General features: G+C 38.1%; 1 protein-coding gene across 2 annotated transcripts in view; it reads right to left on the bottom strand.

Moving 5' to 3' along the window:
• Window positions 1-1732: 1732 nt before the first annotated feature.
• pank1a (pantothenate kinase 1a) overlaps window positions 1733-14922 on the bottom strand; it is a 31954-nt gene continuing 18764 nt past the window's right edge. For both annotated transcript variants that reach the window (XM_085369684.1, XM_085369685.1), the window contains exons 5-8: window positions 13362-13538; window positions 10960-11083; window positions 7610-7735; window positions 1733-7454 (exon numbers count right to left, since the gene is read on the bottom strand). In XM_085369684.1, the coding sequence (XP_085225810.1) occupies window positions 7395-7454; window positions 7610-7735; window positions 10960-11083; window positions 13362-13538 (487 nt within the window). In that variant the 3' untranslated portion in view covers window positions 1733-7394. The remainder of the gene's footprint in view (window positions 7455-7609; window positions 7736-10959; window positions 11084-13361; window positions 13539-14922) is intronic.

Here is a 14922-nt window from a genome sequence, read left to right as displayed (position 1 = left end):
TTGTGCAAGTTCCCCCACCTAAAATGATGACAGAGGTCAGTAATTTGCACCAGAGGTACACTTCAACTGTGAGAGACAGAATGTGAAAAAAAAATCCATGAATCCACATGGTAGGATTTGTAAAGAATTTATTCATAAATCAGGGTGGAAAATAAGTATTTGGTCAATAACAAAAATACAACTCAGTACTTTGTAACATAACCTTTGTTGGCAATAACAGAGGTCAAACGTTTACTATAGGTCTTTACCAGGTTTGCACACACAGTAGCTGGTATTTTGGCCCATTCCTCCATGCAGATCTTCTCGGGAGCAGTGATGTTTTGGGGCTGTCGCCGAGCAACACGGACTTTCAACTCCCGCCACAGATTTTCTATGGGGTTGAGGTCTGGAGACTGGCTAGGCCACTCCAGGACTTTCAAATGCTTCTTACGGAGCCACTCCTTTGTTGCCCGGGCGGTGTGTTTTGGATCATTGTCATGTTGGAAGATCCAGCCTCGTTTCATCTTCAAAGTTCTCACTGATGGAAGGGGGTTTTGGCTCAAAATCTCACGATACATGGCCCCATTCATTCTGTCCTTAACACGGATCAGTCGTCCTGTCCCCTTGGCAGAAAAACAGCCCCATAGCATGATGTTTCCACCCCCATGCTTCACAGTAGGTATGGTGTTCTTGGGATGCAACTCAGTATTCTTCTTCCTCCAAACACGAAGAGTTGAGTTTATACCAAAAAGTTCTACTTTGGTTTCATCTGACCACATGACATTCTCCCAATCCTCTGTTGTATCATCCATGTGCTCTCTGGCAAACTTCAGACGGGCCTGGACATGCACTGGCTTCAGCAGCGGAACACGTCTGGCACTGCGGGATTTGATTCCCTGCCGTTGTAGTGTGTTACTGAAGGTGACCTTTGTTACTTTGGTCCCAGCTCTCTGCAGGTCATTCACCAGGTCCCCCCGTGTGGTTCTGGGATCTTTGCTCACCGTTCTCATGATCATTTTGACCCCACGGGATGAGATCTCATCCAGTCAGCTTGAAAAAAATTGTTTTTTTTAAAATAAAAAATAACAAATAAATAAATAGTTACGGACTCTAATTGTAGCTTTCACCTTTAAACTAGCTATAGTTTATTAGCGTTTTTTTCTAACTACTTCATGCTTTTCATCTTTTTTCTGTATAGATTGCAGTGTACCTTTCATTCGAGGTCAATAAAGAAATATCCAGAAAAAATCTCATCCAGTTTTAGTTTTATTTCTCTTTAGAAAAAAAAAAAATCTCTTCACTTCAGTACATACACATTGCACAAGGCAGGGAGCCATTTTTTTAAACTGACTTTTTAAAAACCATTTCCCCCCCAAATCAGAGTTAAAAGCAGCAGCAGAACTGACGCTGACAACCAGCACTGGGATTCCCAAAACTTCCCAAATGCAGGCGAGCCAAGGTGAACAACCAGCACTGAAATCCAGCAGACAGAAAACAGGCAACCCCCCCCCACTGAGGCCACCAAAGAGCATCCAAACAAGCTTTGATTCAACAACTACATCTTTCATCGCCACCTAATGTTAAGTTGAACTTAGATTAAGAAATAACCTTGGTAAAGAAGTAAAATGGATTTGAATTCAATGGGGAAATGTATACAAACAAGTGGTAATAAATGTAAAATGTATATATATATATATTAATTCTATATCCAATTAGCAAATTTAACACAATTACATGTTAATGTCACAAAACTTAGTATCTAGTTAATCTAATCAGTCACAGCACAATTAGCCAACAGTTTTAAATTACAGCCCCAATAGAATTATTAGCAAAGGTAATAACTCTGTCTTGTCATGATGCATTTTCTGTCTGCATTGGGATTGTGAGTCGTGCTTGGGAAACCTGGCTCTGAACAGTTAAAACAACTTTATCAACGGACAGATTGCTGGTGTAGAATATATCATATTAATATTTACAAAATCTCTGTACAATCAAATACACAATATCTGCCCCGCCAGTCAAGCATTCCAGAAAACAGTTAAAAGGCTGGATGTCTTCTCGTACCAGGATGTTCGACCAGATTAACAACCTCTGAGGAAATGTTAGGAAAATGGTGTGAAAGATATTAGACAAGCAAAAGGTCAGAGGAACATGTCATCACAGTGGCTTGTATTTAATATTAGGTTTCACTAACACTACAGAGCTCCAGGACATTTAAAATACTTTTCCCCCTCAAACATCCATCCAACATGATAGACTGGATTAGAAGAACACCTGGCACCATTCAAAAATAACTGTCACACACATCTGGAAAAAAAAGAAAAGAAAAAGAGCTTCTTCTGCTGCATAATTGGGTCTGAAACATCCTGATTACGAGCATCCACCTTGATTAGTGTTAACTAAATTAGCAGGACAGAAACTTCAGGAGGAGAAACTCACTCTCTGTCAAGATTCAAACAGGATTTCTCAGAAGGAAAAGCTAACAGGGTTGCATATCTTTTAGAGTAACATCAAGTCAAATCAACTCTGGTAGGTATTGAAGAAGAGACGTGGGGATAAAGATATCAACAGACGAGATACTGCATAGCTTGTTGGTTAGATTTCACTATGATTACATAAGATTTGCAGTTCAGTGGACACTGTAAGCCAGGGGTCCCCAATCCCAGTCCACGAGGGCCAGTGTCCCTGCAGGTTTTAGATGTGTCCTTGAGCCATCACAGCTGATTTACATGGATAAATTACTTTCTCAACATGTCTTCAGTTCTCCAGAGGCCTGGTAATGAACTAATCATGTGATTCAGGTGTGTTGACCCAGGGTGAGATCTAAAACCTGCAGGGACACCGGCCCTCATAGACTGAGATTGGGGACTCCTGCTGTAGGCCAAGACTCTGTACAGTACATAGAAATACATACTGGTCTGAATACAGATGGTCCCTTCCTATGGGAAATAAAACACCAAAAAAGTGTTAGTGATGTTCAAACAGCAAACTCTAAATTCAGACTGCTGTGAAAGCAGACAGAGACCCACACTGATCACTTATGATAACAGAAAAACCCACCACTTAGTAGTTCATTTCCTTAAAAGGACTTAATTCTTGTTTCACATTTTATCTACAGCATGATGCAGTTCCATAAACATTTTATCTGAAGAATTTAAAACCCAGCAAGTGTTCTCATTAGAAACAGTGAAGCTACAACAGTATGCAAGTACACCAGTTAGTTTCAACAATACTAAACGTATCTAAACTCAATATAATCCCATAATCCCACAACAGTCTATAACACCAGCTTCAAATTTCTGGAGTATGAAAATTATGTAATAGCTTGCAATTGTTAGTGGGGATATAGGGGTAAACAGTACAATTAACAACATATCATTTATGTTCTACAGTGATTATGTATCATCTCAAAATGCTTCCCCTAACACCAAGTAAAAAGATACAACCACTGGTTTCCATAAAAAGATGTTCCCCTGTGCTGCGAAACAATGTTCTGCAGACAGTGGTGATATGTGTTCAAAAAGTAAAACTTTCAACGCTTTCCCACAGATTTCTGCACATTGACAGATTATGACGGCTGGAAGCAATTACACTGGTCTGTTGTGCCAACTGAAATCAATGGAAACATCAATAGAGAACAAAACAAAAAACAAAACAAAAACAAAAAAAACAAAACAGGCATTTTAGACATTTTGAAATCACACACACACAAAAAGATGCCAACTCACATTATCACTTCTTACTGGCCACAAAAAATAAGGATTAAAAACAAAAGACAGTCACAACCTCTACCAAAATAAAATAAAAAACAAAGGAAACCAAAGCTAGCACTGAAGGTTAATGTTGTTTATGTACCAAGATCCACTTGGGATTGCAGGTGGACACTTTGATATTCAGACTCTGAATGGGTATTAACTGCAATGAATCTTCTGTTACAGTACAAATGAAAAGGAGAAAAAAAAAAAGCAAGAGTAAAACTTAAAACTTGTAAAAATGAGGTGAAGTAGCAGGGAACTGAAGGACACAAACACGGTGCAACCAGGCTAACACATGTTAAAAGGCAAATGATTTGGTTTTTTAGATTAAATGAAGTGGTGGCACAAGTTATCAAACTCCAGCCTGATTTTAAAGCAGAGTGGCACCTGACAGATTGAGGTCACTAATTAACATCCAAACATCAGTTGGTACAAGGCAAAGGGGGGAAAACAGAAAAAGAAAAACACACAGAGAAGAAAGCATAGCTTGTGTCACAGTTTGCAGTGTCATCACAGCTAAAAGAAAACATCAGGAAACCTTGATCATTTTTGAGGAAGCAATTGCAAAACCTCTCTTCACAATATTATGCCTCCATTATTTCACTACACTGTTACTCAAAACACTTGCATAAGTGACGGCATTTACATTGTTCAAGCCATTACAAAGCTTATAAAGCCTGTTAACCTTTCAGCAGAAATTGAATACAAACTTTTAGTATGAATCACACTGGCTGGACTACAATGAGACAGATAACCCAAACCATTTGTCACAAAAAAAGTATAATTATCAATTTTGATTCTGTTCAATCACCAAATGGGAAACAATGATGCATTTTCAATTCACAAGAAAATCTTTTTAGATGTTATTGCACTATGGGTGTCAGTTTAAAATAAACGTTTCACAAAAAGTGGTCTATGATCCTACCCTCCTATGTGTTAAACACAAACAGATCAGCAAAGCAGCTTAAGGGTCAGGGTCAAAGTGTAGTCAGTGTGTATGTTAGATCAGCGTCCCCAACCCCCGGGCCTCGGACCGGTCTGTGAGTCGTTTGGTACCGGGCCGCGAGAGTTGAGGCTCAGGTGTGAAATGTATCGTTTTCAGGGGTTTTATCGGTTTTCAGCGTTATTTTGTTATCGTTTACTTGGTTTTCCTGGGTCTTTTCACGCGTTATGAATAAATTTTCTTTTTTTCGGTACCGGTACTGGTTTTATTTTGTTGTATTTATCCGCGACACCTTAAAGGCCGGTCCATGAAAATATTGTCGGGCATAAACCGGTCCGTGGCGCAAAAAAGGTTGGGGACCGCTGTGTTAGATGGTGAAGTGGGGACAATATTTGTCAATAAAATGTTCAGAATACTTTAGTAGGCTACATTAAGCTAGATCCTTAGGATTTTACCCTTGTAATTTTAAGTTTATATCTGTGTTATTCAGGTACTGTAGGTAAGATTTTCACAAAAATCCGCAATACTGAACACAGCTGGAGGTGTGAGTGTTGATAAAAAGTCTAATGATTGAAGGCGAATTAAGCGACGACTAACTCGAGATTGCGTAAAGCGCATAGTTCCTATTCGGGAGAGTAAAGGCAGGTAGACAGTTACGCCTAATATAAAACAGTGGACAGTATTTCCTGCTTTGCCCAGCTTTATAGCTCAGCTGCTTTTATGATAAAAAGAAAGGCTGGAAAGGTTCAGGCTAGGAAGTGAAGATGGGTGGGACATAACAGCGTAATACACTTGTGGTGTTTCTCGAAAAACACTATACAATTCTTATAGCAAATGGAAAACTTACTAGTAGTGGGACTCCCTACAACTGTTGCTTCTAAGCTTAGTAAATAACACAAACCTTTCCTGTGTCCATGCAAACATGCGCTCATGTTAACTAAGTTTCAGCATTCTCAAATAATCGCAGATCACGCTATGTTTCCTTTAAAAAAATGGCAATGCTAAATTATTACATATTAAAGCTCTATGTGCCATTTTCAAGTATATGATAAATATACAAGTGTGTTATTTCAGCCCCGGTTACCTCAGTGCAGAAATCTGGACTGGCTCTCGGTTCAAAGGGTCTGAGTCTCTGATCCTATGGGTATTACCCTAAGTGTTAAAAATAGACTTGTTTATAGTTCTAGTGTCAATATAGACTTAGATCAGTGCAAACAGGCAGCAATAGCATATGAAGCCCATTCTCTGTTTAAAGTCTACCACATAATTGTGGCTAATACTCACCAATTATTTCAATTTAGACAATTTGGATTTGGATATTTTCCAGGTTTTTATGGTTGTTTCACAGCAAGCATAAAGTACCTGTTTAAAATTCTTGGGAATGTTGGGCAACTCTTAAAATTCTGTAAGTGCTTGTTTTTAGAGATGAGTAATTGGGGTTTGGGGGAAAATACAATTAATGGTCCAAACCTAAAACAGCTACCAACAGTGTCGGCACCAGAATGGTAAACAGTCTAACATGTTGGGATGACTTCTAGCTGTCTCCCCCAAACTGACACTTTACCTTTGCATCATCAGCTAACTATTTTTTATGTTGGGATTCTGAGTCTGAACATTTATTAAACTCACACTACAAATCCCCAAACAAGGCATCAGCGTGGCAGAAAAGCCAGAAAAGGATGAATGAAGCTTCCATCTTCCTGACACTGACAGAAAACAGGGAAGTTAAAGAAAAACAGAAATAAATATAAAGATCAGATCAAGTATTTCATACATCACAAACACAAGCAGCCGAGTCAGACTGGGTCCTCAACAGTAGTTCTGGCGATGCCAATCAGAACAGAACAGAACAGAAATCAATGATGCACTGCAATCTGTTGGAAGACAACGTCTTGGTCCCATCACCTAACACTAAACTCAGCAGGTTGAGTATGCATGCATGGCAATCTGGTGGTGCTAGTTTTGCTTACATATAGGCAGACAAAGGAGAGACAAACAAAAAGCAAAGGCCATATGCAGTAGAGCAAAATAAAGACCGTTTTTTGTTTGTTTGTTTTTTTGCTTCCCATTGGAGCTGAAGGAGGCAGGTAAAGTATGAATCTCAACAGGTTTTGGCTTCAGTGCACTCTGCAGAAACAGTAGAGCAATGGGCTACTTTTTGTGCAACAAACCGGCAACCACAGCTGCCCAAAGGTGATGTTTCCTTGAGTTGCTGGTGGTACAAATCCCTCATTCAGCAGTTAACTCTTCTGCAAAGGTATCCCATTTTAAAGAACTGTTGCACAAATTGTTTCCCGGCGCACTACTGTCCCCAGGATGTAATGCTACAGTAGCTATTCACACAAACACAATAACAAAATACACCAAAATACTTTTTGTCTCTGCTTCCTGACATAGGGCTGATTACACGAATCAGCAGACCCCATTAACGGAAACCATAAATAAAAGATTACAATATTAAACGTCTATGATAGGGGGATGATGGGAAATTTAAGAGATGAATATTAGAGGTCATTGTTATTTACAGGTGTTAAATTATTAAAAATGGCTTTTATCAGTTTCTGTGTTCTCTCTTAGTGTTCCTTTTGTGGCCTCGACGAATGGGACCTTTCAGCAGCTTCAAAAGTTGATGATGTCACAGCATTAAGACATCACGGCCTTCAAGGGCAGGTGACATCGTCTTGTCAAGAGTTGATGTTGTCCTGACAGAATTTCCTTCAGGGGTCCTCTGTTGTCTTGAGCAGCTCCATCAGTGCTCCCACAGCTCCAAAGTAACCCTGGAGCAAAAAGACAAGCACATAAATATATCTTATAGGCTTTTATCATGTAACCAACCAGTGGTTTGTTTCTGAGGGTAAATATAATGATTATAATTATTATAAACACATTAAGCAATTGCTTTAATTTAATAAAAGGACAGCCGTTTGCTCACCTCGTGTTCAAGGAAGAGAGCTCTTAGTTGGCCTTTGGACCAGTAGTCCATGGCATAAGCTAGCAGCTTGGTGGACACTGTGTTGATACGGAGGAAGTTCCCAACAAACACCACACGCTCAATTTTCTTATGAGAAAAAGAAGAAAAAAATAATTTTAGAGAAACTGAGACCCAACAAACAAGAGTTTAAACAAGTAATTCACAAATTGTTCTGATAATGAAGAAAGGTCATTTCTAAACGCTCCTGTCATCTTAGTAATGACTCATAAATAGCTACACATAAAAAATGTTAGGTTATGTTCTCTTTATCAAGAGTTCAGCCAATATACTTAATTTTTAGATCTAATATTTTTATAGGCTTTGAAAATCCTTTATTAGTGTGACACTAAAATTCTTACATATAACCTAACAAGGAATAATGAACTGCAGAGTTCTTATTTTTCTCCGCTCTGTCCCTGGACACGGTCACCAAAGTGATACTAAATCCCAGGTCTTTCATTTGGTGAAATAAAATATTTTAAAGGTAAATGTTTCTTATGACATTGACAGTTAATCCATGCCATGCAAATTTGATTAAAAACTGACTATAATAAAAGGCATATAATCTGCAAATATAGTAATAAAGAAAATATAAATAAAATAAAGGTTCTCTAGCACCACCACATGGTGGTGCTAGAGAACCAATAAACAAACACTGATGAAATCTGGTAGAATACCAAAGACACAAAAATCTTGAAAAACATCCTGCTGTGGTGTATGCAAGTATGTAATTCCTCCTGAAAATTTAGCAGGGTAACTTTGTGTTTGTCGATGTAGCTTAAACAGCACAATTCTTTGCCAATATAATGGTCAAATACAGGACTAAAATCCAGTTATCAAGATTTTTGTTTATGATAAAATGCGGGTCTTAATTTTATTACTAAGGCTTTCAGAAGTAATTTAAAAGAAACCCTCCATAACCCTATATATGCACGTTTTTCTTCGCTGCAGCTCTGCATGCAGTGATAGCCCTGTACAATGCTGCTTGATCGCCATGCCACAAGGCAACACTGTAAAGAAGCTCACAGCATGTAGAAATACTCCAGACTGATCCTTTACTTCAGCTTTAGCTGCTATGGTTTTGGTTTTTAAATTAATTTTACAGTTGCCTATTAAAACTAATAAATTGTTGTCACATAGTACGAGTAACCACAATCCCAGAATTGTTTTATAGCTTACAGCTGGCTATTTACAAAATATTACAACATAAGTGTGAAATCTGGTGATTTTGTTTTTGCCAGCAAAAAACCCCCCAAAACATAAGCATGATTTAAAATATAAACAAATCCAGCAACCTTACCAAAAAAAAAAACAAAACTTAAAATTAAGGAATATATTTGGACTTCTAAAAATACAAAAACAAAAAAACTAAACAAAAAAAAAAAGTTCCACCCCCCACCTATGGAAGCCCGTTTCCGCCACTAAAAAACAAAAAAAGCTAGTATCCATAACTCGAAATTTCGAGTTATTTTCTCGAAATTTCGAGTTATTTTCTCAAAATTTCGAGTTATTTTCTCAAAATTTCGAGTTAGCTCTGCCAATCAAAAATATACGTGAATGAGGTCGCTTTCTTGTTACCCGGAAGCATATGGCGCAGTACCGCGCACTCAAAAACGGATCCCAACAAATTAAAGTATGTTTGCTGATAGTAACACCATGTGATTCTGCTAATAACACAGGGATTTCATCATTTGTGAAGCCAGGCTGAAAACACTCAGCAATCTGTGCATTCACGACTGGATGTAATACCGGTAGCTTAGCTGTAGCATTTGTAGCTGAGGGCTTCAGCTTCCGGGTAACATGGAAATGACGTCATTCACGTAGATTACTGATTGGCAGCGCTAACTCGAAATTTCGAGTTGCTTTTCTCAAAATTTTGAGTTAATATGTCGAAATTTCGAGAAAATAACTCGAAATTTCGAGAAAATAACTCGAAATTTTGAGTTATGGATCCTTTTTTTTTTTTTTTTAGTGGCGGAAACGGGCTTCCATACCCACCACCACGGACACACACAACAACAAAGAACTTTTCTTTTCTATTGTTAAATAGCTATAGCAAGCCATAAGATGTAACTTTTGAATGTGTTTGTAAAGAACAATTACCGTATTTCCCGGACTACAAAGCGCACCTGAATATTAGCCGCACAAGCTAAAATCAGGGGAAAATCCTGTTTTGTACATACATTAGCCGCACCTGACCAAAAGCCGCAGGTGTTTCAATGTTGACTTATCATATGTAAGAGAATGTGCACAAAGCGAATTGTCAGGAAAGAGATGGCTGTTTGGAGACACACCCCTTTTATTAATATTTTGAAAAACAAGTTATGGGTACATATTTGCACATGTAGTACATAACAGTAACCTACAGCACACCAGAAAAATAGATTCGGACTACCTTTTAGGCTCAGGTGCAGTGACACGGCTTTAACAAGAAGAAAAGTCAGTCATTCACCACCATCTTCCTGCACACTAAAACCACCAAAGTCCTCTTCTCCAGTGTCGGAAACGAACAGGCTCAGGATGGCTTCGTCATCCACTCTCAGCTTCTTTCCTTCGTTGTCACTTTCAAAACCAAAGAAATCCTCATTGTCAGTGTCAGAGTCGAACACCCTCAGAAGGGCCGTGGCGGTGTCCTCCTCTTCATCATGCAGCAGTCCAGCCCTTCGAAATCCGTTGGTGATCGTGGATGTTTTCACACTTTTCCACGCTGTCAGAATCCACCGGTGGAGTTGAGCATAACTTGCTTTTCGCAAGTTTATCGCCGCTGGTCATATCCACGACTCCCGCTGAACGCGTAGCGCTACTTTGAAGTTTGTTTTTCGCGCTACTTGTACGGCACTATGTTGCCTGGCGGATGGACATGTGACCAACATACCACTCTTGAACCCCGATCCTTCCGCCAGGCAACGTAGTGCCGTACAACAGCAGAACAAACAAAACAAATCGTCTTACGATATCACAAAAATCATGGACAATCCATAGAAAAGCCGCATCTGACTAAAAGCCGCAGGGTTCAAAGCTTGTGCAAAAAGTAGCGGCTTATAGCCCGACAATTACGGTAGTTGATTTTATGTTTTTGGTAATCCTGAGTAGCCAGTAAAGAGTAGTTTAGGTGTAGGAGTGTCGATGGGTGATGCAATGACTAAATTCTGGTCTGGGTGTCTGTTTCTAAGAACTCAAAGAAACTATCTTAGAGGTTTATGAAACAGTAGATAAACTCATGCAAGTATCTGTATTACATAACCTTTATATGGCTATTATGATTAGCTGGGTATAGTTGACTGATTCAGCATGTGTGTGTGTGTGTGTACCTCGTTGACTGCACACATGCGTGCTATGGATCCTATGTTATTAGTGATGGTGACCAGAGTGGCTCTGGCCAGGTCTTCCTTACTGATGCTGTCTCGCTTCTCTTTGCTCATCATGTGACCAAAACTATAAAAGAGACCATAAAAAAACCCAACATGTAAAAGACATTTTCCTCAAAGTCTGATTAACTCTTCACATTAAAAAAACCAAACAAACAAAAAACGGAAACAAAAAAAAAAGTGAACCCATAAATTATTTAAAAACCTTTTGAAGCAACTGTCACTGGGTGTTACATGTGTTTTTACAATGCTTTATGGATCAACTTTGGACCCAGAGCTGCAGGTTTACTGTATACATGGTAAATTCAGTTTAACATGAGCACAGTGTGTCTCTGTGTAAAATATTTATAACTAACTGTTCATTTATTGGTATGTTTTTGCTTTTTTTTGCAATTAAACAATGTCCACACAATTTTGGATAATTTATCCTCTTATCTCATTGTGCTAAATGAGCAATTTATGTGAGCACATAAATCAGAGCTTTTAGCTCACTCATCAAGTTCCAAGGCAATTTCATCCACTTTACACAATTAGATTATTGATTAATCAGGTGTGCATTTTAGTGAGTAAATATCAGTTTAGGTTTTCCAGCTTTTAATCAGAGACACAGATTAAGATTTACTCTAGTGTTGTATCTGCATCTACAACGTGTTTTTTCCCCATTTTATTAATCTTTTATAGTTAAAATTAGGGCTGCTCAATATAACGATATATATCGGATGACGATATAAAAACATTGCTATCGTTTGTTTTGTGGTGTCACAAAATAAACTGTTTACGGCAATATTTTTTCATCGTTTTGTCACTGTAGTGGCTATATTAATTTCTTAAAGTTCTCTCTTTCTCCTATATTTAATATAACCACGCTACCGATGGACAAGTGCCTGTTTTTTATGCGTTGTCGTTAACAACGACGATGGTAAAACCCTCCATGTCTGCTTATTTATTTTCCACATAAACCTTTCACAATAAAGCTCAAGATCCTGTTGAGACTTTTCAAAATAAACTAAATCACGTGAAAGAGTATGCAGAGTATTTACGGATGAGAAGCAAAAAAGAGCCGTCAGGTGCTAAAAAATAAACCTTTGACTCAAACGTTAGAACAGGCTTTTCCCCGCAGCACGCCGTGTAATAAATACTCACAAAGAAAACCGCAGCCGTTACAACTTATGTCTAAAAATGTATAGTATCATGCATCGGTTAAAACATTCGACTCCAGGTACACAACGCCCAGCTTGAAACACTTCACGCAAGTCGAGCTGCCCGAGATTCACAGAATTTTCAGAAAATTTTGAATTTTTGTGATTTATATCGTTATCGGACGATAGATGTCTTATATTGGGATATGAGATTTTGGTCATATCGCACAGCACTAGTTACAATAACCAAATAGTATTTTAACAGTAAACAATGCAGTCCACCACAGATGCAGTGCAGCCAGCTGAAATAAGCTCCTATAACATCTCCTGTGACATCTACAAAAATTACAAGTGTTACATAAACAGTGTCATGTGAAACAGCATAACATTGTGAAAACTACAGTACACTCTTATTGCTTCCACAGAAATAAAGAGCAGACAGACTCTCCTAATCAAATGCAACAGATTAATTTTTTATAAATCATCTGCAGCTGTGATCACCTATATAAAAGCAGATGGTTTGCCAGTTTGCTGTTCTGGAGTGTTCAAGTTAGTTTTAACACACTGCCACAATATTCCTAGGAGTGGACATGCTAGAAACCTAAGAGCTACATCTCAGATTTTACAGGCCTCAGTTAGCATGTTAAAATTCACCACAATAAGAAAAAGACTGAACAAGTAGGTCAAATGTGAGGACATCCGTCTAACATTTAAAACGTGGCCCCAATTTGGACATGCAACTGGACAATGATCCCAAGCAAACAGAACACCTGAGAAATAAAACAATCAAGCTGTTGCAACGGCCCAGTCAAAGTCCAGACTTGGTGGGACAGGCCTCTTAATGTCAAGCAGATAGTCAGAGATAATGCTTACTTCAAGTTAGTGCTTCTAAAGCTGGTTCTCCAAGCTACTAAATCATGAAATGCACTTAACTAAAATGTTCAGTTTCACATGAATTCACTGGTTTTCATTATCATGTCAGAAGCGAAGACACCGGACAACCAGACAAATACAAGATGTGCATCCTGGTCAAAGTTCAGTAATACAAACCAAACACAGCTCTGTTCATTGCATCACACTGTTCTATTTATTGTCTATTTTATAGTATGTATACAAACACTCCTGGGATCAGTCTGTATTTCATTGTACCGCTAAAAAACAAAAACAAGAAGCTTTAAATATAGAAAGAAAAAAAAGAGATGTTACCTGGATGCTACAGCAGAGCCCTGTAGACCAAATCGCTCGTAGTCTCCCCCATAGATATCTTTCACCAGTTTGTCCACATTTGTAGAGTCACCTTTGCTAGCCATTTCCAAAGCCTCCTCAAACGTCTCGCAGCCAGTGAGCAGACAGCAAAGCCCCAGGAATGTACCACCTCCCAGGCTGAAGGGTGTAAACAACATAAATTATAGATCAAAGAAAAAGAAGGGAGAAAAATGCTACTGAAGTTTAATGAAGCAATTGAAACGGTGTGAACACTTTAACACTGACAGTACACAAAAAATGTCCATATCAACTCCAACCTTGGAACAAATGTTAAGTCCTAGGCCAACAAAATGTCTCACACATTATGCTTCAACTGTAAAATAAAGCTCATAATACAAATCTTAACACATCTATGGTTTTTATGGCTTTTGGGTGACTTGTCATTTTAGTATTCAAGATTTAGTTTACTATGTTTTTATACTTTTATGTCTTTATTTAAACTCCATATTATTCATTTTATTTTTCTTTGTATCTTTGCATATGCTAGAGAATATTTTTAAACTGGCTATATAAATACATTCGATTAAAATATGCTACAAAATAAACACCTAGTTGGTGCCAGAATAAGTGAGGAGAAACAGAGCCAACATGAGACAGCTGTTTTGAAATAAAATACTTTATACAACATTAATGTATAAAGCCTTTGTGCCTCAACTAGCCCACACTACTCACACCCACAACAAGTGAGTTCTGTTTGATCATGTTTCTCTTCCTGGAACAGTGCAATAGATTCAGATGGAGGCTGTACATGCACACATAAACACTGATGTCACGGTGAGTAGCTGCAATAAGACACACTTGCCATTTACAGAACAAGGAAGTAAAGAATGACCAGAGGTACACTGCGACAACAGCGACTGGCCATAGTTGAAAAAATTTGTTTATAAGGTCAAATATGATTTCACTGTATTACAGAATACTCAGGAGGCTGAGTAAATCCTAATATCATCAAAGGAAAAACTCTTTGTACAACTCATAATGGGTAGAAGTAACTTCAATTTCTTACAAATATTTACAGTTCATTCTATGATCATATCTAGTTCTACAACTTTGTAAGTACTAAGGTACACAAGGTGATAATGAATATGACTGTCGCAACTAAAGCAACTGAGTCTGGCATATCTGCCAGATCTACTAAAGCCATAAAAGTGCCACCTTCACCTTTTGCACATACTCTTGAAAAATACTTCTCATGCAGAACTTCATGTTCAAAGAACACGGATGTAGGGCTTAAGAGGAGTTCACCACAACAACAAACAGCTGTAATCCTTCTGTTGTTTATTAGGTTGGAAATCACTTGGTTGAAACAGCACCTATTTTCTATCACTGGCACTTTTTCTTCCATAAATTTTGCTTCAAACAATGAGTTTATTTCACAGCCGGGTTATAGAAACATTTTTTTAACAAGTTTGTTAATGTGAAGAATAATGTGTATATTCTATTATTGAGTGAAAAATAAAAATAAACACTTGTCTATAGTTTATAGTTTAGTTATAGTTTA

Source organism: Diplotaxodon limnothrissa, linkage group LG13 (genome assembly GCF_057381915.1).
Source record: "Diplotaxodon limnothrissa isolate DT_005_m linkage group LG13, D_limnothrissa_male_GT1.1, whole genome shotgun sequence".
NCBI classification, from domain to species: Eukaryota; Metazoa; Chordata; class Actinopteri; order Cichliformes; family Cichlidae; genus Diplotaxodon; species Diplotaxodon limnothrissa.
This window is presented reverse-complemented; position numbering and strand designations above follow the sequence as displayed.